This window comes from Desmodus rotundus, chromosome 13 (genome assembly GCF_022682495.2).
Source record: "Desmodus rotundus isolate HL8 chromosome 13, HLdesRot8A.1, whole genome shotgun sequence".
Classification (NCBI taxonomy): domain Eukaryota; kingdom Metazoa; phylum Chordata; class Mammalia; order Chiroptera; family Phyllostomidae; genus Desmodus; species Desmodus rotundus.
The window spans coordinates 27967570-27990743 of record NC_071399.1 but is presented as its reverse complement, the minus strand read 5'-3'; the positions used below and the strand labels follow the sequence as shown (position 1 = coordinate 27990743).

The window sequence follows — 23174 nt, the reverse complement described above, 5'->3', positions numbered from 1 at the left end:
AAAACCCGCAGGTATTGGTGGCCTCCACTCTTCCATGAGGGTGTGGGTGGTGGCCAGTGGGTGCAAGGCACCCCTCCTTGCTCACCTGTCTTGTCATGGAGGACGGCTGTTCTCACAGTGAGCACTTCCTGAGCACCTGCTGTGTGCCTGGCCCTTGGGCTTTCTGTTCTCGTTGCAGAACAATTGAACTAAGGAAGAGGCGCAGCTTAGGGAGGGGCGCGAGAGAGGGGACTTGTCTCAGGGCCCAGACGGAGTGTCCACTGGGCACTGACCCCGAAGTTAGGTAGCCCTCTTCTGAGCAGAGCTGCGGCACGTGGGAGCGGCAGTCTCACTGTGCCCACTCATGTGGGGTGTGCTGGCACCCTAAGTCTGCTCCCGAGAACGTAACCAGCCGGGTCCGGGAAAAGGTGCGGGACAGGTGCCGCGAGTGACAGGTCTCCATGTTTCCCGGACTGGACCCCGAGCCTTAGCAGGCGTGCATCCTCCGCCGCGACCCGCTGCCCCGTAAGTGGGAGACGCGTGCACGTGTTTAACAGAAACACAGGTTTCACAAGGCATGCCTCCCTTCTGGGAGATTGGTTCCCTTTTCTGTCCTGTTTCATTTTTCAGAAAATTTGCTGATTTGATTTCATGGCTTTCGAATGAGGGTGATCTGCCTTTTGAAAAATGCTGTGAGGAAGCTCTTACCATTGGAAATGTGAATTAAAAGAGTGAAATTCAGTTTAGGTGTTTTTCTTTCTGTAGTTTGTGGATAATTAACTTTGACAGGTGACCTGGGCTTAGGGATAATTTGCAAAGTGCCGGGTCAGCTGTCCCAGGGCCATGGCAGGTAACACACTTATCCCACTAAGAAGGGGACCAGAGGGAGTGTCCAGCTTAAAATAGCCGGGCAGTGGCCACAGCAAGTCCCTAAGGCCACGGTTTGCCCTCTGCCCTCAGGTGAGGCTGCCCGAGCATTTGGGTGCCTGATGTTAACATGTCTGGTGACCTCGGGTCTCCGGGCCTCTTTGCTGTGTAGTAACTGAGAAACAGTGTTTCTGAGTGATTTCCTGGCTCCGTTTCATCAGTGTAGGTAGAGTCACACAGCAAGATCTTTGAAAAATTGAAATTTTACTTCTCTTTATAGAGCCATAGGTGGCATACAACATTATATTAGTTTCAAGTGCACTTGTGGTGAAGTGGTCACTAATGAGTCTAGTAACATCAGCATGGATGGTCAGACATTTTTCCTTGTGATGGGAACTTCTACGACTTACTCCGTAGCGTCTTTCAGACACGCAGTGCAGCGGTACCACCTGTAGTCTCCGTGCTGCACGTTACCTCCCCACGACTCACGGGGCAGTCATTTTATGGCTGCGAGTCGGTACCTTGTGACCCCCTCACCCATTTTGCCCACCTCTGCCTCTGAGCTTGGGGTTTTTTGTTTTATTTCTGGTTTATTTATTTGCGCTTTTAGGTTCCACATGTAAGTGAGATCACGCAGTGTTTGCCAGGGAAGCTGGAATTTTACCTGGCTGTATAAGGCAATGTCTTTGTGTCCCCGGGCTAGTGTTGAATGCTAATCGATGGGACCAAAGCTCTCAGTGCTTGCTGCTGAGAGACAGAGCAAGGTTTCCCTTCCTTTGGTGAAGGGAAGGGCGCTCAGCCAGCCGACAAGGGGCGTGTCGGCTCTCCCCCCACCCCGCCCCCAGACCTGTGCTGGCCCCCAGCTGTCCTGTGGGCAGTGGGGCCCTTGCCCTTGCTCCCAGGGCTGATCTCCTCTCTTGCCTTGCCCTGTGCTGTCTGGGGCGCCTGAGTTTCCCTCGAGAAACCACCAGGGGGTGGGCTTCCTGCACGTGGTCAAGCTGATAGGGGCACTGGAGTCTCACCCTATGTTCTTTTTGTTCTGAGAGCTGTTTCTGTTTGGTTATTGGCCTCATTTTAGCGCCACTGAAGGACAGGTTTCTATCCTTCTCTGTATCACTAAAAGGGAGGTAAAGAGGGCAAGAGGAAAGCCAGAAACACGCTGAGTCCCCCACAGCCTTCCACCTGGGACGTGTGATTCCCATGCTCCACCCCTAAACACTGCCTCCTGGAGGCTCATGCGCCCCCCAGGTGCTCGCTGTTCTATTGGGCTCGTGTGCAGCTCTCTGGCGTTTCCGCTGCTTTTGTTTACCTGGGGAAGATGCCTGAGGCTGACGAAGGGAAATGAAGACACCTTCAGAACATCCATAGTTCAAAGGGTCAGCTGTTGGGTTACTCACATTGTCATTGTCCTGATATCTGTGGTTAATAAAATGCAACGGTGGCTGTAGATAATGAGAAATGATAAAATGGCAGCGTCGTATGTGGGAGATTTCTGATTGTGTTCTGAATTGTCTTTTTTGACTGTAGGTAATTGGTACGCCTCAGAGACCTGCAGCGCCAAACACTATCGTGGTAGGAAGCCCACACACCCCTAACACTCACTTTGTCTCACAGAACCAGCCTTCAGACCCCTCACCTTGGTCTGCCGGGTGAGCACACTGCCTAGAATTGTAACCCCCAGCTCTCCGTGGTCATAGGGGCTGACGGTCATGCTTGTTGATTGAAAATGTCCAACGCGTGCCCACTAGAGATGTGTAGTGACGTCATGCTCTTCCTCGTAAAGGAGGTCAGGCTGTGGGAGAGCCGTCCTCCCTGTAGTTCTGGAGTGACGGTTACACTAGAGAGCTGCCCCTGTAGTTCTGGGCGGTGATGGTCCTACCCTAAAGGGCGGGAGAGCTGCCCCCTGTAGTTGGGATGGTGGATACGCTACACTATGAGGCGTGGTCAGTTCTTGGCGGAAAGAGGAGGGAGCTGACTTTTCAGCACAGTGGTAACTTTGTCCATTGCCTGCACTGGAAAGTAGCTTTAGGAAACGATGTGTAACTGGGATGGATCTCACAGCAGCTTCGCCCCCTGCAGCCAGATATAACTTCGCCATTTCACGGCGGTGTCCCCACCGGGTGCCCCCCCCCCCCCCGCCCCGGTTACTTTGAGCCTTTCTTCCACTAAAGCATACTGATTTGAAAATGATTTTACTCGAAGGTCAGCTGTGCGACTTTCCTTAAAAACCAACAAAAACCAACAAAAACAAAACAAAACAAAACAAAAACCAACAAAAACAAAGCTATAGAATCATGTCTATATTGGTTCTCAAGCAAAAATCATCAGTCCCCAAAATTCATCCTGTTAGAAACTGAGAGCGACCCTTTCCTGGACGTGGCGACTTAAAAAGTTCAGGTGCCTGGGGTCGCTCCTGACCTGACGCGCACTGCGTGCGGGGCAGCATTGGGCACTCGCTCCTGCCTGGCCATCCGGGTCTCGGCCTCCCCTTGGCTGTCAGCCACTCAGATTTGGCCTAGAAATCCCTAGGTTTGCAGTAAAACTTTCATAATTCCTGATGTCGGTCAATATCTTTTTAAGAAGCAAGGTACAGTGTACCAATACCCAGCAAATATGTGCTGGGCCCTGCCCCTGGGGTGTATGCCCTCCTTCCTGAGAGTTGAAGGTACAGACAGACGTGAGGTCTGACCTTCACAGAGAGAAAGGGGACGCTGGGCCCCTGCTGACCGTGCTGAGTGTGCTCTGCGGGGTCGGAGCCAGGCTCCCTTGTAGCCTGTTTGCATGAGCTCCAGCCCCCATGGGTCTCGGGGCCCTTATGTAGCTTGTTAGCCCTTTTAGGTAGAGGTGTGTCTTAATTCAAGCCTGGCTGTCAGAATGCTAAGGCTGTTACTTTTCCTTTGTATTTTTGAAGGAAACGCAACAGGAAAGGAGAGAAGAACGGTAAGGGCCTGAGGCACTTCTCCATGAAGGTCTGTGAGAAGGTGCAGAGGAAGGGAACCACGTCCTATAACGAGGTGGCCGACGAGCTGGTCGCAGAGTTCAGTGCTGCCGATAACCACATCTTACCAAACGAGTCCGTAAGTGTACTCGGCACAGGCGTGGGGGGGGGGCGGGAGCAGCAGAATGCATCAGCACCCCCCAGCCAACTCTGTTTTTATTTGAAACAACTTCAAACATACAGAGAAGTTCTGAGAATAGTACAGAGGAGTTTTTCTGGGTCCATCTGTGCATATGATGCCCCATCACCCCTAAATATTTCTGTGGATGTGCTCTGGCTCTGCCTGTCCGGCGACCCCCTCCTATGGAAGCACCCCTGGCCTGGCGCGGCTGCCTGGTTGGCACCGGCCGGTTCAGTGGAGCTGTGCTCAGCGCGATGCCAGCAGCTGCCGCAGTGGGTTTGTGCCGCACGAGGCAAGGTGCCGGTGCACTTCCTTGAGTGTGGTCAGGATCTAGTGTTTCACACTGACCCGAGAGCCTTCCTGGATTGTTTGGAAAACTCCTGCCTCATCTTCCCAGGCTTATGACCAGAAGAACATCAGACGGCGAGTCTATGATGCCTTAAATGTGCTGATGGCCATGAACATCATCTCCAAGGAGAAGAAGGAAATCAAATGGATCGGTCTGCCCACCAACTCCGCTCAGGAATGTCAGAATCTAGAGGTACGCCACCAACCTTTTGCGTCCCTTGTGTCCGCGTAGACTCGCCCCAGAGCAGCGATTTCCGTTGGCAGCGTCGGTACCTGCTCAGGGTCTTGTGCTTCTGTGCCCGGTCTGGTCCACGTGCGCCAGGCTCTTCGGAACCCTGGAGTCTCTGATCGGGCCCGTCCTTCCCCACCTGACGGTGGTGGGCTGTCCAGGCTCTGCAGACCCTCACCGTGGGTGGGGAGGCGGTCGGGCCAGGGGTGTGAACTCTAGCGCAGGCACCTTGCGCTATTTTTAAAATACATAGCCATACGCAGGGAACGAGCGGAGGCAGGAGTGTGCAGGGCTCGGGGTTGAAGAAACACTTGCCGCGTGTGCTGCGCCCCAGACTGGCCTGTCTCCCCGCCGTCAGATCCAGGGCGACTGTTTGCTGCGAGAGCCTGCTTAGGTGACATCGTGTTGGTGCGGCTTTTAAACTTTGCTATGTTGAATCAGTCGTGATGACTTCTGGTATTGATGGTTTGTTTTTGAAGGTAGAGAGACAAAGAAGACTTGAACGAATAAAACAGAAACAGTCTCAACTTCAAGAACTCATTCTACAGGTAATGAATTACTTATATGGGGAGGCAAGGTAGTTTTAATATCTTCTACTAATTTAGTTTTTTCTCAGCAGTAGTCTCTTGCAGTCCATTCTATTCCTATGTGGTAAATAAAATCTCTACTTTGAGATTCTGAATGTGAGTTTCATAAATATTCACTGTGCATGTGTTGTTGACATGAACTCTCATGGACGTGGGCTTTGTGGCCAGAGAGGCAGAGTGTGAGAACACACGTGTGAGTGTGCGTGTGTGAGTGTGTGCATCACTTGGCACAGTGTTTAGAGGGCAGCAGGGATGGCCCCTTAGGAAGGAGCGTGTGCAAGTTCTCTGGGGCACGTATGCAGTGTGCTCCGAGTACCGGACCCAGACTGGGGGTGAGGTGCAGAGTGAGCCTGAGGTGGGTCCTGGCCGTGACTGGCCAGCGGTCAGTACACGTGGTCAGAGAACGGGTGTCAGTGCACCCCTTTCCTGTCCTCTCAGACACACGTGGACAGGGAGCTGTGCTGCCATCCCTGGGGCCTGCAGAGAGGCCCCTAAGCACCAGTCTCACCCCCATAGGGATCTGGGGGGCATGTTCTGGGTTAGAAGCAAATACTCAAACACATGTGTAAGGATCTTGGGGGGAGAGGGAGTGGCCTGTTCCTGGACGGAGGCAGCTCTGCACTGGGGTCGCCACCTGGGGCATGGAGGCCAACTGCCAGAAGAAATGGTGGCTGGTCAGTAAAGGGAAGGAGGGCATAGCAGCAACTTATTGAGATGTTTGTGGACCCTAAGGGTGTCAAGGCCATGGACCATGTGGCCAGGTTGCAGGCTGCTGGGGAACCTGGAGGCATGTGTCCAAAAACCAGAGGGCTGGGGGTGTTAGAAGCTGTGGTAGAAAGTGGGACCCTTGGGAGGAAGCATCGGGGGTCTGCGGACAGGCCTGGCTGCTGAGGTTAGGAGATCTCAGAACATGGGAAAAGGCCAGGAGGGGGCACTGTGGGGCTTGCAACATCTGCCCCAGCATCCAGCGGAGCAGGGACCACTGCAATGGCGTGTGACTCGCCCAGGGCAGGCATACTCAGCGTGGGGGTGTCTTACCCTACTCTCGGTTACTCCATGCACTTAAAAGAGGCGTCTTGGACCCTCTCCCTAGGGGACCAGCTGAGGGGGTGCTTTGGCAAGGGACAAAGTGATCACAGAGCCAAGGTGGGCAGAAGGGACTTGGGAAATGGAAGAGCAAGTAATGGCCACAGCTTTTGCTGGGAGAGGAGGTTGCTTCAGGCTGCAGCCCCTCCCAGCCTCCAAGTTCTACCTCTCAGTTGCCCTCTTTAGAATAAATTGTTCTCCTTTTCTGCATTCATAGTACATCATAACTACTTTTTTAAAAAACCCAAGTTACTGCCTCTCTCTCACTAAGCCTTAAGCTCCTGAGTCCCAGTGCTGGGCAGCTTGACAGAAAGCTGGCTGGTGAGGCAGGGAATCTTTCTGACTTTACATTAACAGTAAGAAGATTATCCTGAAGGTAAATGTCATTTCAGGGCCCAAGGCCTTGGCTTTCTGGCTTTAGGCTGAGGACCTGTGTCCCCAGAGGAGACACCCCTACCGTGGAGCGTTTTTGCCTTCCCAGGAAGCTGCAGGTCCACAGCTGAACGTCTGCCTTCTAAGGCTGTGACCTGTGGATGGGATAGGCGAGGGCACCTGCAGACCCCTCCCCAGGAAGGGGTAGGAGAGCTGTGACCTCCAGAATCGATGTGTTTCTCTTTACCCTCCTCTGCAGGGGTGTTTCTGCTAAGGGGTGTGAGTGCCCGCGTCTCTGCAGTCTCAGTTCTCTGGGGACTTTGTTTTTCAGGGTGTGTTCTCGTTGCTGGCGGCTCACTGGGGCAGCTGTTCGCTCAGCTCTGCAAGGAGGGCACGTGCCCTCCAGCTGCCTTGTGGGGTTCGGGGAAGTTGTTGAGGGCTCCTGGGGAGGAGGTGTTAGGTTTGGTGGTAGCTGGTATGAGTGTTGTGTTGGTTGCTCATCTTTTTTAGCAAATTGCCTTCAAGAATCTGGTGCAGAGAAACCGCCAGGCAGAGCAGCAGGCCAATCGGCCACCCCCGCCCAACTCTGTCATCCACTTGCCTTTCATCATCGTGAACACCAGCAAGAAGACCGTCATCGACTGCAGCATTTCTAATGACAAGTAGGTAGTGGCTTGTCCAGGAGCCCCGTGGTCTCAGCCGTGAGTCTTAAGTCAGAAGTGAAGAATGCTGTAGTCAGTGCTCTGAACAGCGGGTTAACTTATTTATATAAGTATCTAGAAGCATTAAATACTATCTTTTGGCATAATTAATTAAGAAATTTGCCTCTTCTTTCCCTAATTATGCATCTCTTTTAAAAGTACAGAATCTCACTGTGAGGGCTGCTCAGATGCAGCCCAGCCAGCTGATGGCACGCGGGTGGCCGGGGTGCCAGGGACGTGCCCACAGAGCGCAGACGCTGAACAGTGGTGCCGCCTGAGCCTCTTGGGGCGTTGTTTCTGAGCTGACGAATTTTGTAACGACACCCGATGAGGGGGCACCTGAGGAAGGGGCTGGACTCCTGAACCAAGCATGGCTGTCTCCGTCTTGAAGATGGCGCTTTTCTAACAGGGACTTTCTCCTCCAGATTCGAGTACCTATTCAATTTTGACAACACGTTTGAAATCCACGATGACATAGAAGTGCTGAAGCGCATGGGGATGGCCTATGGCCTGGAATCCGGAAGCTGCTCTGCCGAAGACCTGAAAATGGCAAGAAGTTTGGTGCCGAAAGCACTGGAACCCTATGTGACAGGTCAGTGGGCCCCAGTGACTGGTGGCCTAGCGGCTAGAGTGAGGACAGTTTCCCAGCCTCCGTGCCTCTGGCCCTCTGCTGCTGAGGTCGGCTCAGGTGTGCAGCACTGAGAGCAAGGACAGGTGGGAGCGAGGCGGCTTTGGGGACCACAGGTGTGGGCGCTGTTGGCAGGACGGCCACCTGGCGGGGGCCCTTGCCCGCTGGGGCATGTGGTCAGTGGGGTTCATGAGTGGCATTTTGTGGGTTTGCCCATGCAGCTTATATGATACAGGTGTTAAGTCATGATTTCACCTTCCAGGTAGGGCCCCCAAAAGGAAGAGGTTGAAATTCTTTGAGGCGTCTAATAGGCATGGGCATTTCTCCTGGGGTAGTTGATTGGTCACTGCAGCAAAGTAACCAGGAATACTGATGTTCTGTGCCAGTTACTGACGGCCAGAGCATGGGAGTGTTCGCTTGGTGAGCTCTTGCCTGGGTTCTCTGCTTTCGTTCTGGTGACTTCTTTGCTGAGAAGGATCCTGGCCCCCTATGGAAAGGAGCACTACCATCGCTGCTCCCCTTTGCGGTGTGGATTTGCTCCCCGAGAGCAATAGCACTGGATGGGACCCAGGTCTGCTGAGCTGTCCAGAACAAGTGGGCGTCAGACCGTGGACGACAAGTGGGCGAGGCTGACTCTGTCCTGCCCTCTGAACTCCAGCAGCCGGCCTGCCAGGACGCCCAAGCTGATGCGTCACTGCAGTCCCCTGCCTTTCACACTGTTCTTGCTGCAGACCACTGCATCCAGGACGGGGGCGGGTGCTGGTCTTTCCTCCCTCTCAGTCCCTGCTCTCTGCTTTACGACGGCATTAAGTTTCAGTGGCGCAGCTTTGCTGTCATTGGTGACTGCATGTAAACTAAAGGCTTCCGTGCCTTTGCACAGAGGACCGGCCCTGTGGCCGGGCTCTGGACGAGCAGGGCTGCTTGCTGGCCGGGGGCCCGGCGCAGAAAATGCAGGGCAGTCAGAGGTGTCTGGGCCCCAGGCCTCCTGTTTCAGCGTGAGTGCTTCTGTTTCTTGTGGTCTCTGCTTCGTGACATTTGCTTTATCTTCTTTCTCTTTTCAGAAATGGCTCATGGATCACTCAACAGTGTATTCGTCACGTCTTCGGTTTCAACCTCTAATGGCACAAGGCTTTCTGCCAGGTGACTGCAGTTCTGGGCTGGGGTGGGTGAGCAGGGGGGCCACCTGTCACATGGCAACAGAAAGCCCCCCAGCTTTCATACAAACAGCCTCAGTCCCTCAGCTGTTCAGACAGTGGGACCCCTCCCTGGAAGCAGCTTTAGCTTCTCTCCCTGACCTGAGGACACTTCACACATTGAGTTTGTCCCGTGTGTAGAAAGAAGCTTTCTTACTGGTTTCTTCACCCTAAAAATTGAAAGTACCATATGGTCCTTATTTTTCAAAAAGTCACCATGCAGTGAAAAATGGGGGCAAAACCCACCCAAACTCCACTGCTGGCAGCCAAAGTGACAGTGTTTCTCAGTCATTTTTTCTATTTCTTTTTAAAAAATATTTTATTTGTATACTTTTAGAGAGAGGAGAAAGACAGGGAGAGAAACATGGATCGGTGACCTCTCACGCACCCCCAACTGGGGACCTGGCCCACAACCCAGGCCTGTGCCCCAACTGGGAATCAAACCAGCGACCCTCTGGTTTGCAGGCCGGCGCTCAATCCACTGAACCACACCAGCCAGGGCTTTTTCTATTTCTTTTAACACACCTGAGCTCACAATGTACATACATAATTTTGTTCCCTGCTTTTTTCACTTTACTTACCATCATGCGTATTTTTTTTGTTACTGAAGCTTTATTATTTAAATCAGTGTGCATTTCATTTTTGACTGGCAATCCCACAGAGAATTACGTCATCCCTAAGCATTTCTCTTAGTTTTTTAAAGATAGATGAAGATAATTTTAGCATTAAGTGTTGACAAAGCAGTGGTTTTATTAACTTTTATGTTATACATTGTACATATTACTTTGTTCATCCTAAGTATTAGTAAATGTTTAATTCCTTAAAATACATGACGAGTTAGCAGCCTGGAGGTGCAACAGAGTGGGACCGATCTCACAGAGTGCGTTCTGTGCACACCTTCGGTGCAGCGCCCCGCGGCCGTTGGACCGGGCGCTCTGGGTCTCCGTGTGACACAGACGAGGCCCTGGTGTGGCCCTGAGGGAGCTGGGAGTGGGCAGTGAGGGTGCGGAGCCCCGGGCCCTGCAGCCTGGCCGCTCCCGTGAGGCGGGGCTGGTGATGGGTCAGTGGCTTGTGTGCTGCAAGGCAAGCAGCGGAGTCCTCGTGGGGTGTCTGGCACACGGTCAGGCTGTGACAGAGGTCAGCTCAGTCTTTAATTCTGTCTCTGTAAAGTACTGAACATCGGTTATTCCAAGAGGTGGAACTGGGGTATTTTCTAAATTTCATCTTTAGGAAATTTCATCTTGTTGATTAAATTTTCCGGGACTCATGTCAGTTTTTGTAACGAGGGAAGCAAAGCCACGACCGTTTCAGAAGGAAAGCCGATGCTAATGCTAATGGTGTCACGAGGCAGCATTTCAGGAAGGCTCAGTAATCAACTGTGCTGCCCTCTGTAGTCGGGCGTGTAGGTGGCTCCCGGTGATACGAAAAGCTGCAATATAGTTAAATTCTTCACCCTTCCTGACTTGTTTTGTTAGGCTGGATTTTCCAGATGTGGAGTTACTTTGTCAAAGAGTACAATATTTAGTAGTTTTATTGTTCAGTGTGAATAAATGCCAGTAAGAGGTATTAAGATAATGTGCATACGGTTTTATGCCCATAAAACTATTCTTTAGCGTTGGAGCACATTGCCGCGCTGGCCCGGGGCAGGTTCCTGTGCTGCTGTAAGCCTCTCGGGTTCTGGATCCATCTCGTCTGAGTGGAGCAGCGCGTGTCACGCACTCATGCTGTGCCCCCAAGCCCCTCCTTTTCAAGTGTTCAGTGGCCACATCTCCAGCGCAGTTCTGACCCTTTTGGGTCCCTTATCTCTGAACAAGTTCACTGTGTGAGACTTCCCCTGGGGATGATGCCAAGCCTCCGTGTGGTACAGGAGGCATTCTCGGAGTCTAGCGTCTGGCTGATCTCTAACCAATTTTAAATTCTAGGTTGGCATCCCTTCAATACTCGACTGCCTTTTCTTGCTGCTCAACTCAAATGCTAAGAAATTAAAGTTACTTTTGACCATAACCGGAGCAAGTTATAACTCACAGTGGAAACGTGCACTTGTCCTTGCTCCGCGAGGCTGGCATGGGCCATCGCCTGCTGGTGCCCTGGGACTATAGTTAACCTTCGTGTCTGGTTTGCTTTGCGCTGGGACGCTGGGTGGAGGCTGAACCCAGGATCTCTCACCAGGGTCCCAGCTCTTAAAACCTCTCTCCATTTGAGGCCAGGGTCTTGCCTGTGACGCTCTGCATTGTGGGCCAGGCAACTGTTGTGGGCACTGTCCTGTGCCTTGTGGGCTGTTTGTAGCACCTTCAGCCTCTGATGCCAGCACCCACCCCCTCAGTTGTGACAACCAAAGATTTTCTCATGTTCCCGGTTGAGGTTCCCAGGAGTGTAATGCAGACATCTACCCATGGACCAGGATGTAGTGCTGGGCAGCCCAGCCCTGTAGCTCTATCCTACCTCTTTGGGCCATTGGGCCCTGCTGAGGGTCATCCCCACTGACCTTTGGCAAATGCCATTTCACAAAACTATGGAAGGCTGTGGGGTCCTTGGAGCCTTCCTGGAAGTACAGGTTGCAGAGGGAGTGTCTGCATGAGAATTGCCTGTCACAGCTCGGCTTCCTGGGCTCTCTGCAGACACCAGAGGAGCTAAAGGCATGTCATGGGGGCCCACAAACGAGCCTGTACACACACAAATGCATGCACACACCATTGTACAGGTACGCATTCAACACAGTAACACTTGCACTGAGCATGGACACCCACATACGTGCACACATGTACATACACATGCACACACACGGAACTTGCTGGGTACCCTCCCATACACTGCTGTCTCGGGAGCCTTGCTTTGGAGGGTCCTGTGTCATCTGGAGCCTCTTTGTCCTCGAGATCGGGGAATTCTTAAGTAAAAGGGCTAGGAAGAAGGATGTAATGGTTTTTTAGTTGGTGCATTTAGGGACTTTGTTTCTGATGTAATGATAAGTGGGAGGAAAGACTAAATATCATGGCCTTGCCAATCCCCCCTCCCCCCATTTTACTGGTTCTGTCCAAGAGGACAGAGCTGGGAGAGGGTGTGAGAAGGGTGGAGCCAGTGATAGCGTCGGCACTCTGTGCTGCAGATGTGTGCAGCCTTCTGTCCGTGCCATTGAAACCACCCCCCAACTGGGCCTCCCTGAAACACGGGCTGTCTTTGGCACGGCCCGGGCCATGGAGATGCATCACTGACCCCTGGTGTCCCTTCCTGTCCTTGCAGTGACTTGACCAACGGTGCGGACGGGATGCTGGCCACGAGCTCCAGCGGGTCGCAGTACAGTGGGTCCAGGGTGGAGACTCCCGTGTCCTACGTCGGGGAGGACGAGGACGAGGATGAGGAGTACGATAACGACGAGGAAGACTGAGGAAGACTGAAGTGCTCGTTCACAGGCCCCGCCTCCCCTCAAGTTCAGCTTCAGGAAAACATGTTTAGGGAAGATAAACTTTTTTACGTGGGCTTTTCTGTTTCTTTTTGGCCTCTTCCCAAGAAGGTACTGTAAGCTGTTGAATTTGACCTGCACCTCGGATAAGCAAGCGAGGGTGGTTCTCTGTAGGGTCTTTGAAGACGGGCTGCGGTGTGTGTTGATTCCAGCGTGCTGACGCAGGGCTTTTATTTACTTTTTAGATTGTGTGTTTTTATTTTTATCTTTATTTTTTTAATTCAGAGTTACCTTTTGCCCCTTAATACTTTTTGCTGAGTTTGCTGAGGAAGTTGTACTCCATCTACATCAATGAAAAAACATTATCATTCTGTCCAGGCCACCCCAAATGCCATTCGTTTGCAGCGTGTTGTGAATGGCGCCACCTGCTGGCAGAGTGTGAGACTGCAGGACGAGTTTTGATTTAAGTTCCGTGGTGTCCGTACATAGAACCAAGCAAATGGCAAAGCTCTGCTTTTCAACATTATGCGCCATAAATCATATGACTTTATTTTCCCTTAAATTATATTGACTGTGTGGTTCCATTAAGTTTATACTTTTCCTTTCTTCCTTTTTTTTTTTTTTTTTTTAATTTTAGGGCTGCGTTTCAGCAAACATTGCAAAAGTTCTTTTGTGTGTGTATGTTTGTGTTTGTTTTGTTTGGTAAGTTTACTGCCATGCTGGTGCAGCTTTGAAAACTGTCTGGAAGGCTTGGAATGGTTTATTGCTTATGGTAAAATTTGCCTGATTTCTTACAGGCTGCGTTTGGAAACTTTTTATTATATAGTGTTTACAAACTTATAAGTCTATCATTTAAAGACATGTACTGAAACAAATGTTGTATTTGTTTCGTAAGCATCTTCCTGTAATCTATTATAAAGTTGAAATTAAATATAGAGAATGTTTTAACAGTTTTTTAACTCAAAATTTGTCAATCATTTTTAATAGTTCTTTTTTTATAAAAAGAAGAAGGAATTTGAGGACAGGCAGTAGCTTCTTTTAAAATTTATTCACAGAGAACCATTAACTGCACAGTTGCTGTTCGCTGCCTGTTCTGAAACAATAGTCTTTTTATTGAAACACAAATAAACTTTTCTGTAATATTTTATGGAATCTAAAGAGACTTTAATTGTTGGACTTGTTTAACTGGCACTGTTAGTTTTTATTAATAAAACGCGCATGGGCATTTTAAACAAGCTCTGTGTTCCTCTCCTTCAGGATTACTGTCTAGAAGTCATTGTATCCTGCTAGTCCAGCTTTTCGCTGGAGTGAGGAGAGGCAGCCAGGCCCAGGAGTGGTGGGTTGGGACCCCACCATGGGTTCTCAGCTTGTCCTGCGGCTTCCCAAGGGACACTGGGGGCCAAAGAAGGATGTCGCAGTGGACACAGACCAAAGCGATGCCTTCTTTCCTGTGGCCGGTGGTGGGGAGACAGTTTGTTTCTTGCCTTTCCCCTGAGTCCTCAAAGTTGAGACCGACTTTATGGATTTGACTCTCAGAAAAAGAAGATCATCAGGTAAGAAAGGAGACCTCTGACCTCCAACGTTATGTTATCGTGACATGTCTGAGGTGACCTGACCTCTGACATGTGACATTTCTGAGGTGGCTCCCAAAGTTTTTACTGTTCGTATCAGCAGTGAAGAACACGTGCTGGTGTCTTAGGTAGTAGAGATGCTTAGTGAATACAGGTTTCCCTTGGCCTTACAGTATTCACAGGGTGTGTTTTAATACTCACCCTGGGATATGTTTAGAGAAGAAGAGAGAGAGAGGAGTGAGAGAAACATTGATAGGTTACCTCCCTTCTGCACCCCAACTGGTAATCAAACCTGCAACCTAGGCTTGTGCCCTGGCCAGGATGGAACATGCATTTTTTTCTTTAAAGAATTTCTTTCTTTATTTTAGAGAGAGGGGAAGGGTGGGAGAAAGGAAGAGAAACCTCAATCGGCTGCCTCTCTCATGCGCCCCAACCAGGGACTGAACCTGCAACCCAGGCAGGTGCCCTGACCAGGAATCGTGCAGGTGACCTTTCCGTTTGCGGGACGATGCCCAACCCACTGAGCACCTGGCCAGGGCTTTACAGGGCTTTGATTCCCTCCTCACACTGTGTTTGCAACTGGGTTTCAGGTGGACAGATTCTCCTGTCCAGCAGCTGTGTGGAGTTTTCTGGGTCGCCCCACTGGTGGCGACGCTGTGTCTGGTACTCAAGTGGGAGGAGGGCGCCAGGCCTTGAGCTATGGGTGAAAAGTGGGCACCACTTGGTGAGGGCTGGTTGGTCACACAGGGTGCTCTCATCCTGTGTTTTTCCGAAAGGCCTCAAGCTGCAGACTTCACGTGAGTTCCGGGTGTTGGAGGAGGGACTTGTGCTCGGGGAGAGGAAGATTAACTTCTGTGTGCAATTACCTCTGGTTTATAGATTCTGCCACTTGGCGGCTCCCTTGTGTCTTACCTGCTTTCGTCCTGGAACTGCACCTGCTCTCAGGCGACAGCCCCTCTCCAACATGGTTGTGTAATTTCCCTAACTGCAGTGGAAACTTTAAAAAGATTTTTAAAGAAAGAGGTGTTTGTTCTTGTTTTTTAGTTGATCCCCCCGACCCCCCACTTCAGGAAAGGCATGATGTTGTGTGCAGAGTAAGAGTGGCTTTAATGTATTTTTGCAGCAGGAATCGCATTCTCGAAGCGAGCGTTCTTAGCGTTCACTGTCATAGGTCCTGTGCCATATCAAGGCATTACTGGTATTTATACTAACATGGGCAGTAGTTCGTTGACGTTTAGGAAATAAGTTATACAGTAAGAAAAGTGATGTCTGTGTATAAACAGGTGAATCGTTTTAGGGTCTTGTTAGTTGGATAGCTTCTGCCTTAGGGTTACCGTGTTAACCCAATATTTTTTATCATAGCTGCAGATTCTATCTAAAAAATAACAAACTTAGTAAGAAAGAGTTGATTCTAACACGAAGTGCTTGGTGCACAGGTGCCAGTGTGGAGTCACCAAACTCACTTAGTGCTGGCGTTTCAGAACGGTTGAGAGCCGGCGTGCTGCAGAGCCGGTGGGCAGCAAGTTCCCACGCAGGCTACGGCCAGCCTCCTAGGTCCTTTACTTCTGAATTTTAAGCTTGAATTCCACCTTCCCTTCAAAGGGGTCGTTGGGGTTGTCAAAGGTCACGTGTTCTGCCAGGATCTTGCACACTATGTCCACTTCTGTGTTCCTGGGGATGTTGAGAAGCTTTGCAGCCACCAAAGGGTTGCTGTAGTGGGGCTGAAACCAGAGTGCGGAAAGGGGCGCGTCAGAAACCTCCTGCTGTCTGCCTGGGTGAGCGGCAGCTGTCCGAGAGCAGCTCCTGCGGGCCCTGCCGCATGCCCTGGGGCTCCCTGGGTGTCTGCCCGCCCAGAAATGAGGACCGGTCTTGTGGACGGACAGCAGGTGTTCCACATCAAAGTACATTTGATGAAAGTCAAAAATACAACAGGAGAATGCAAGGGGCTTAGAGGAAATGCTTTCAAATGGACATGCAGCTATCTTAACGGTTTGGGAGGCTGTTGAAAACTAAAACAATTAGATTTAATATTTATCTTTTGTGTGAAAACAATGTGTTTTCAGGTATTTAGGAGAAGGTGGGTTTGGGAAACAGCCAAGCATTAAAATGGTCAGGATGAGTTAAGGAACATCTTGCTTCATTTTTATAGGTAAAGTATTTATGGCTTTCCTTTTGCCAATCATCATTGCTGAATTTGAGATGATCCAGTGGCTGCCATCACACCTGCCATCACACCTTCCTTTTACCAGTCATCATTGCTAAACTTGAGTTGATCCAGTGGCTGCCATCACACTTGCCAGGGGAACAGGGGGGCATACCTACCAAGGGAAAAGTGAGCACCCACCTGTGCCTTCTTCCCATAGTAAGGGAAGTAGTGCAGACTGAAGGTGCCGTTGGGCGGGTAGTACTCCACCTGCAGAGGTGGGACATCTGTGTGGCGCTGGCGCTGGTGCTGGTCCTGGGGAGCAGAGGCCACTGCCTGAGTAAGGCAGCATCTGGGCAGGCAGTTGCTGTGTGTTCCTGCGTGTCTCTGAGTGCCTGTGTCTGTGCATGTGTGTGGCATGTGTATGTCTCAGCCCGTGCATGTTTCTTCATGCACCCATGTGTGTTTATGTCTGCATGTGTGTGTGCATGTCACATGTGTGCGCACGTGTGCACTGGGTAGGTGACACGTACACGCTTTACTGTGTGATTAGCATAAACTAGATCCAATCTTTATCATCAGTACTGCGGGCCCATTAGGGGTATAGTTTGTAGGTTGTAAAAACCCTGGTGACTTATCAAACTTGTATTTTTACCATTTTAAGTCCTTGTAGGATAACAAAGGTGCATAGAGCCAACAATGCTTGTTCAGCTGCACGGGAATGAAAGCCGAGCAGGCCGTGGGGGCTGCTTTGCCAGAGCTGGCCTGGTGTTTGAGTGGCTTCCTGGGACCAGGATCCACTTTCAGTCAGCGAACTGACCGACAGATAGGTGAGCTTCCCGAAGAGCAGGTGAAGGCTACTTTGGTGTCTGTTAAAATCTCGTGTTGGCTGCACAGGTGTTATTTCAGTTATTTATTCAACCCCACAGGTTGAAATAACTGAAACAGGAAAAACAAAGCAGGGCGGCCCCACATGCCAGGGAGAGGCTACTGGCTCTGAGTGTGGTGTTGCTGCGGAACACCCCGTGGGCTGCCCACTGCTAACAACACGGAGCCTTTGGTTAAAGGCGCAGTGGTGCAAACAGGCTTCAGAACTATTCAGTGAAGACAAACTTAGTTTTTTTTTCATGGTGTACTTAAAAAAGCTAGTTTTGAGAAAAACTGCGCTAAATTATGCCATTAGCAGCCTATATACATATATTAAACAATGATAGTTGTTGGTAATCTGGTATGTTTTTATAAATAAGAGAATAAAAAGGACAAAACAATAGTAGAGGTGCCTTGGTTTCTCCAAATTGCCAGCAAATATTTTGAAGTGCATTAGTAATATACTGCCCCAGATGTTTTTTGAAGCAAAACAATAACTTTTTTTTTTTCTTAGTAAGTTTTTATCCCCTGTAATAAAACTGTTTGAAGCGGCAGTTTGTGCGATTTGTGATCTGGATTATTAGGCTGACAAGTGAGATGTTCTTAGAGGAAACCAGCAAAGTCGTTCCCACGGGTTTCCTAGCACTAGCGAGATGGGCACGGCCGGTCACACTCACCAGGAAGGCGCAGTCCACCCTGGGGGCCGTTTTGTTGCTGGGGAGAAACCTGACGATCTGGAAGGGAAAGGTGTCCATGTGGCCCCTCCTGCTCGTCTGCGAGCGTGGAGGGACCTGCCTGAGCTGGGGTTTCCGCAGGGCACTGAGAAGGGTCTGGGGGTGGGGGTGGGGGTGGTTCTTACTCTAACAACACCCGATGCATATTTCCAACTCCTTCAAAGCCAGAAGCCCTGCCCCAGGGCTGTGGTCTTGGCCCCAGGCCGGGGGCAGACCGGACAGGAGGGCCTGAGCTGTGGCTGCCACTCCGGGCCCTGCATGCTGCACTGAACTAGGGCACAGCGTCTGCCTGCAGTACAGCAGCTCTCCACGCAGTCTGCAGCCCTTCTGTGCTTCTCCCCGTCTTTGCCCTTCTCAGCCTCCTGAAGTCCTGGCCCTTGTGCGCCCACTGGTGTCAGGGCCTGGTATAGCACCTGCCTTCCCCCTCCCTATACCTGCCCCCGTGTGCACAGTCCTGTGCTGCGAGTGTGAGCTGTCATCACACCTGCTGGGCAGCTCTGACGAGACCCCAGCTAGGACCTGGGGCACTTGCACAGTGCACAAAGGGTGGTCCCTCTAGGCTTAGAACCCCCCCACTCCCAGGCCTCAGCTGCTGGCCATGGTTTGCTTGCATTGGCCCTGCACTCACAGTCTGCCTCCCTCAGTGCCTGGCCCGGGGCTCGTCAGTGCATCCCTGGCTCAGGTTGGAAACCTCTGCTCTGGACGGTCCCCAGGTGTCCTCCCCGCACCCATACATGCTTCTTTCTCGGGATCGTGCACACATGGCTGCCCTAGCCACTGAATAGCTCTGTGCTCTGCGGCTCAGTGCCCATACTGCAGAGTGTCGGGTAGATGCTGTGTCTGCATGGATGGCTTTCATTTTTGTTTGAGAGAAGTAATCCGCGTATGAGCCAATGCAATGCGTGCAGAGTGAGGAGGGAGCCCCTGGTGCGAGTTTGACCTGCCACTTCCGGGACCCTGCACAGGAGGGTTTGTGTGGTCATAGGAGGTCTAAACGCCCTGACCCTCACCCCACAGAACTCTCCAAAGGGGCCTCATACTGGACCTCTGACCTCCAACCCTTTCGTACTCACCCTGTTCATTTTAATAATAAAACACGGCTTTCCTTCCTCGAAGCCGAAGCTGGGATCCGCCAGGCCTGAGCAGTTGTGCAGCATGTCTGTCGTGAACTTGCAGGAGAACTTGGTGTGGTTGGGGGCGCGGAAGCTCTCCTGGGTGAACACCTTCTCCGAGGTGCAGTTTATGTTGTCCTGCTGGGCCGCTGGCGAGTAGCCTGCCAGCACAGACACCCTGTAGGCCCCTCCAACTGCAGCTGCCCAGGGCTGTTAGAGGGCCGTGAAGCCCATGCCCCTCAGTGAAGTTTTCTTAGGAAAGGAAAAATAAAGGCTGTAGAAGCGTTTTAACCTTACCTGCCAGGAAGTCGTGGAGGGTGCGCACTAGGTCCGTCCAGGTCCTGTTATCGGAGACATTGTAGGAAATGTCCAGACCTTTCTCCCCATAGACATCTGGCCTCAAGGTCACCCCTGGAAAGAGAGCCTGACACTTGTTAGTTTTCCCCAAGTGTTCATCACGTCCAAGCCAGGTGAAGCCACATCTGCTGTGAAGTCGGTGAGTCGCCTGCAGAGCAGTCCTGAGCTGGTGGAGGCCAGGTGGGGGATGCTGTGGTACCAACTGGGCCTGGGCCTTCAAGGGCCACCAGGTGAGGAGGCTGCAGCCAGGCATCCTCTGCGCCACCAGCTCAGTGGGGACCCTGCCCTCCAGCCTGGGAGCTGTGCAGTCGGAATGAGGCCTCCCTGGGCTCAGGGTGCAGCGCTCGGTGGAAGGCCAGGAGGGCTCTTCCTGCACATGACACCTGAACCAATGCCACCCAGGCGGCCACACTCATTGCAGGTGACAATTCATCCAGGACCTACTGGGTTTCTAAGTGAAGTTGTATTTGAGTGCATATTTGGAAAATCTGCACTGGTTTTGGTTAAGAACAAATGCATGCTAACAACATATTAATTGTAAAAAAAAAAATGTACGGGAACAGGAAGTTGAAATGACAGCCCTGTTTTCCTGATCTCAAGTCCAGTGCGCATCCTCAGGAAACTGTCTCATTTCTGTGAATACACGGGCGTGTCATGTTTGTTACGTGTTTCTTCACACAAGGGGGAGGTCCTTTCCACATTCCACTGGCCTGTTTTTACTTTCTGGCACCAGTTGTAATCTCCTTTCCCTGGCATTTCGTAGCAACTCACCTCTTTCCTTCCGCGAACACTGTGTCGTGTTTTGCTGTGTGAATGTTTAATGACTCATCTAGCCGGTTCCCTGATGGATGCAGGTGAGTGTTTAAGTCAGTGAGGTCAGGTTTTTGTTCTTTTATGGATGTTGTAAAAGTAACAGCTATACATGGTATAAAATGAAAACCTTCAGAAAGGCCTAAATGAAAAGAAAAAGGAAAGGAAAAGAAAGCCCCCCACGTGCTCCTCTCAGCAACACCTCCTCTGAGTGTCCTCAGGTTCCCACAGAACTTGTTCATCAGCTTCGGGGGGCGACTGTCGCCTGCCCCACTGCCTCCTCCCTGGGGCCCAGGGAGCACCCCTCGCCCTGCCTTCCACCAATTCTATTATGGTTATGTTCTCAAGTTTGTAATATATTACATTCTGCTCTGAAATGATAATGGAATGCTCCATGTTTTATCTATTGGTTGATTCTAAAAATTGACACCCAATAAATAAAGCACTTTGCTGTTGTTATTTATAAATGGATTCACTGAAGATCTCAGCAGAATGGCCGGACCCGCTAAGCTCACCCACCGGAGAACGTCTGAGGCAGCTTCTCTTAAAACCGTTTGAGCTTTCTTTTCCTTTGTGCTGCTGCTAGATGTTGCTGGGGTTATTATCTTCCTTAGAAAGCATTAAGGATGTGTGAGTGATAAACATTCCACGTAACTGTGCGCTGGGAAATGCCTTTTCTTCCTTTGCTTCTTCCTTTCCCCTCCCTCCCTCCTACGGTTTTGTTCCTTTGTTTGTTTTGTGGTCGCCTTTGGTTAATGGGCTGGGTGTGGAAGTCTTGTTCCAATCACCTTCACGGGGACTGTGGAGGTGACACCTACTGTGTCCGCCCCAGAGTCTTGTCACAAACCCTCGGCTCACCTTGTGCCGACTCAGGAGAGGAGAGCCGAGGCTCAGCCCACGTCCCAGCCCCCTCCACCCCGCGGACAGTAGACCACCTGCACTTGGAGGGCCTCGGTGCTCTGGACTGAGCTTGCTCTTGTGGAAGTGACGCCTCAGTGCTGATGGACACGAGGGGAAACCAGAGCTCGTTCCCGCCCCAGACCCTTCACTCCTAGTTTCACTAGGGGCGGTTTTTTGTACATCCCCCAGAAACGTCTTCTGTGCATATACACTCATGCAAAGCCAGTGATAGAAAGACTCCATCACAAAAAACTCTGTTTTAATAATTACAACTAAAGCCGAAGTTGGACTTACAATCAGGGGTCATCTTTCCTATCAAAAGAAGGGAAGATGACTTCTGTACCCGGCATACCCCTCAAAGCCCTGAGGCCGCTGGTGGAGGTGACAGAGGCCCCTCTAGACCTGCTGGGGGCCCCTTGGGGCTCTGTGCCCTGACTGGGCAGCTCAGGGACTGAGTGTTGCCCTGGTGGGTGTGGGGTCCCCGTGTCTAGGCTGAAGTGTTGCCCCCGTTACCTGGCGACTTTAGCTGGTCTTGGTAGTCAGGCGTGTACGGGTCGAGCGTGTACATCAGGGAGTAGAGGCACAGGGCGAAGAGTCCGGTCACCACCACGTAGAAGGCCACGTAGTAGAGGCTGATCCACACTGCGGGGAGAGGCCGGTCAGACGCGGCCCACGTGCCCCTTCACCGTGGAGGACGGACACACGAGAGGCCTACCGCTGCAGCCGTCTCAAAGCGAAACTCAGTGGTGTTGAGTACACTCCCTCACAATGCTGTGCAGTCACTCCCTCTGTCTAGTTCCAGAACATTCTCATCACTCCAGAGAACCCCATACCCCTTGACTAAAGTCTTTGCAAAAATCACATATTTCAGGAACATAGCGATAAACTGCTATTCCCAAATCGAAGCCTGAAACTTTGGGGCCAGTCCTCAGATGTTCCCACCCTGCGGGTGCCTGGTGCCAGGGGTATGAGGGCTGAAGTGGGCCTTTGGGGTCTCCTGGTGAGGGAGGTAGGCCCTGGCCTGAAGAAGCCTGGGCAGGGCCTGGGTCCCGGGAGCCTGCTCGTGGGTGGTCCTTTGCCTCTCCTCTCAGAGCTGCCCCCCTTTCCCTTCTTTGCCAGGGACATACCCCACCGGGACAGGGTCCGGCCCAACAACTGCCCTGTGTCCGGGTTCCAGCAGTAGCGCTGGAATTCCTCCATCCGCTGGCTGCACGACTTTTTCTCCTGCAGCGTTGCCATCGTCCCTGTTTCGGGAGGTCCCCTTCCTGCAGAACTGGGGTGCTCCCCACACCCAGACTGAGAGGGGAAAATCCTCCTCTGGGTTTTATAGTCTCCTTCAGAGGTCAAAGGTGCCGTGGGGAGAGTTCCGGAGAAAGCACCACAGCGGCGTTATCAGGCCTCGGCTCTCCAAACACCAGTGGCGGCGGCTCCGTGAGCTCTGCAGGTTCTCCTGCTATCAGGTGCCCTTCACCCCTCCCCTGGGCAAACCAGGGCTGGGTCACCTCTTTTTACCACCCCCTCCTTTTGGGATGCCCTTGGTCCGTAACTTTGTTAGGGTAATGACTAAGGAGAAATACTTTCTCACGTGAACGGCCACTTGTTCAGCTCTGCCCCATTCTCTCACTTGCTCCAGGAGCAAAGGTGTGAGGTCAGCACGAGGACAGGATAGGCCGGGACCCGAACGCTCGCCTGCTGCTCAGACAAGTCCTGGTCTGAGGTGATGGGGGCAGGCGACCGATGTCATGATATTGCAGTTGCTGGGGCTCTACGAGTGCTCCAGGTGCTGTCTGTCATTCCTAGTATTCGTAGCTCACTGGAGAGACTACAACTAACAGCGTGAGAGCAGGGCCAGAGTGGGAAAGGGGTAGACGTTCCGTTCCAGAGGAGAGGGTCCAGAGGGTTCCGGGTCCCTTCACCGCCCGTTGCGCCTGATGCTCAGTGTCAGTGATGAGGATGATGTGCCCTGAGATCTGTGGTTTTCGGGGTGGGGGGTTGCTGGGCCCTTTAGGACTTTTTTGCATTTATGGGGGAATTCACAGCTATACAGTCTAGAGTTATTTTCCAAATTGAATGCACACCATACCCCAGGCATCTAGTTGAAATGCAGTTTCTGACTTAGGGGGACACACTGGGCCTTGGAGATCCCAGTGGGTGGGGCTTGTGACTGCAGGACT

General features: G+C 51.7%; 2 protein-coding genes across 2 annotated transcripts in view; one reads left to right on the top strand and one right to left on the bottom strand.

Annotated features, from left to right (window-relative positions):
- Nucleotides 1–13584, top strand: part of TFDP1 (transcription factor Dp-1) — a 43280-nt gene extending 29696 nt beyond the window's left edge. The window contains exons 5-12 of the mRNA XM_053916304.2: nt 2374–2495; nt 3758–3923; nt 4363–4506; nt 5022–5090; nt 7098–7249; nt 7714–7880; nt 8978–9056; nt 12347–13584. Coding sequence (XP_053772279.1) covers nt 2374–2495; nt 3758–3923; nt 4363–4506; nt 5022–5090; nt 7098–7249; nt 7714–7880; nt 8978–9056; nt 12347–12491 — 1044 coding nt within the window. The 3' untranslated portion in view covers nt 12492–13584. The remainder of the gene's footprint in view (nt 1–2373; nt 2496–3757; nt 3924–4362; nt 4507–5021; nt 5091–7097; nt 7250–7713; nt 7881–8977; nt 9057–12346) is intronic.
- A 1577-nt stretch (nt 13585–15161) lies between these two features.
- ATP4B (ATPase H+/K+ transporting subunit beta) lies at nt 15162–22311 on the bottom strand. Its single transcript, XM_024578973.4, has 7 exons — nt 22128–22311; nt 21514–21642; nt 19231–19344; nt 18895–19094; nt 17765–17821; nt 16422–16535; nt 15162–15798 (listed from the first exon to the last, which is right to left on the bottom strand). The coding sequence occupies exons 1-7, from the start codon at nt 22237–22239 to the stop codon at nt 15637–15639; spliced, it is 888 nt and encodes a 295-aa protein (XP_024434741.2). The 5' UTR covers nt 22240–22311; the 3' UTR covers nt 15162–15636.
- Nucleotides 22312–23174: the final 863 nt, after the last annotated feature.

Bases quoted from the DNA above. Each gene is read 5' to 3' on its own strand.
- ATP4B (XM_024578973.4), bottom strand. From the start codon at position 22,239: ATGGCAACGCTGCAGGAGAAAAAGTCGTGCAGCCAGCGGATGGAGGAA. The intron at 21,643-22,127 runs GTATGTCCCTGG...CTCTCCCCGCAG, and splicing joins CCGGACCCTGTCCCGGTGGG to TGTGGATCAGCCTCTACTAC. The intron at 17,822-18,894 runs GTGAGTACGAAA...TTTCCCTTCCAG, and splicing joins TTATTATTAAAATGAACAGG to ATCGTCAGGTTTCTCCCCAG.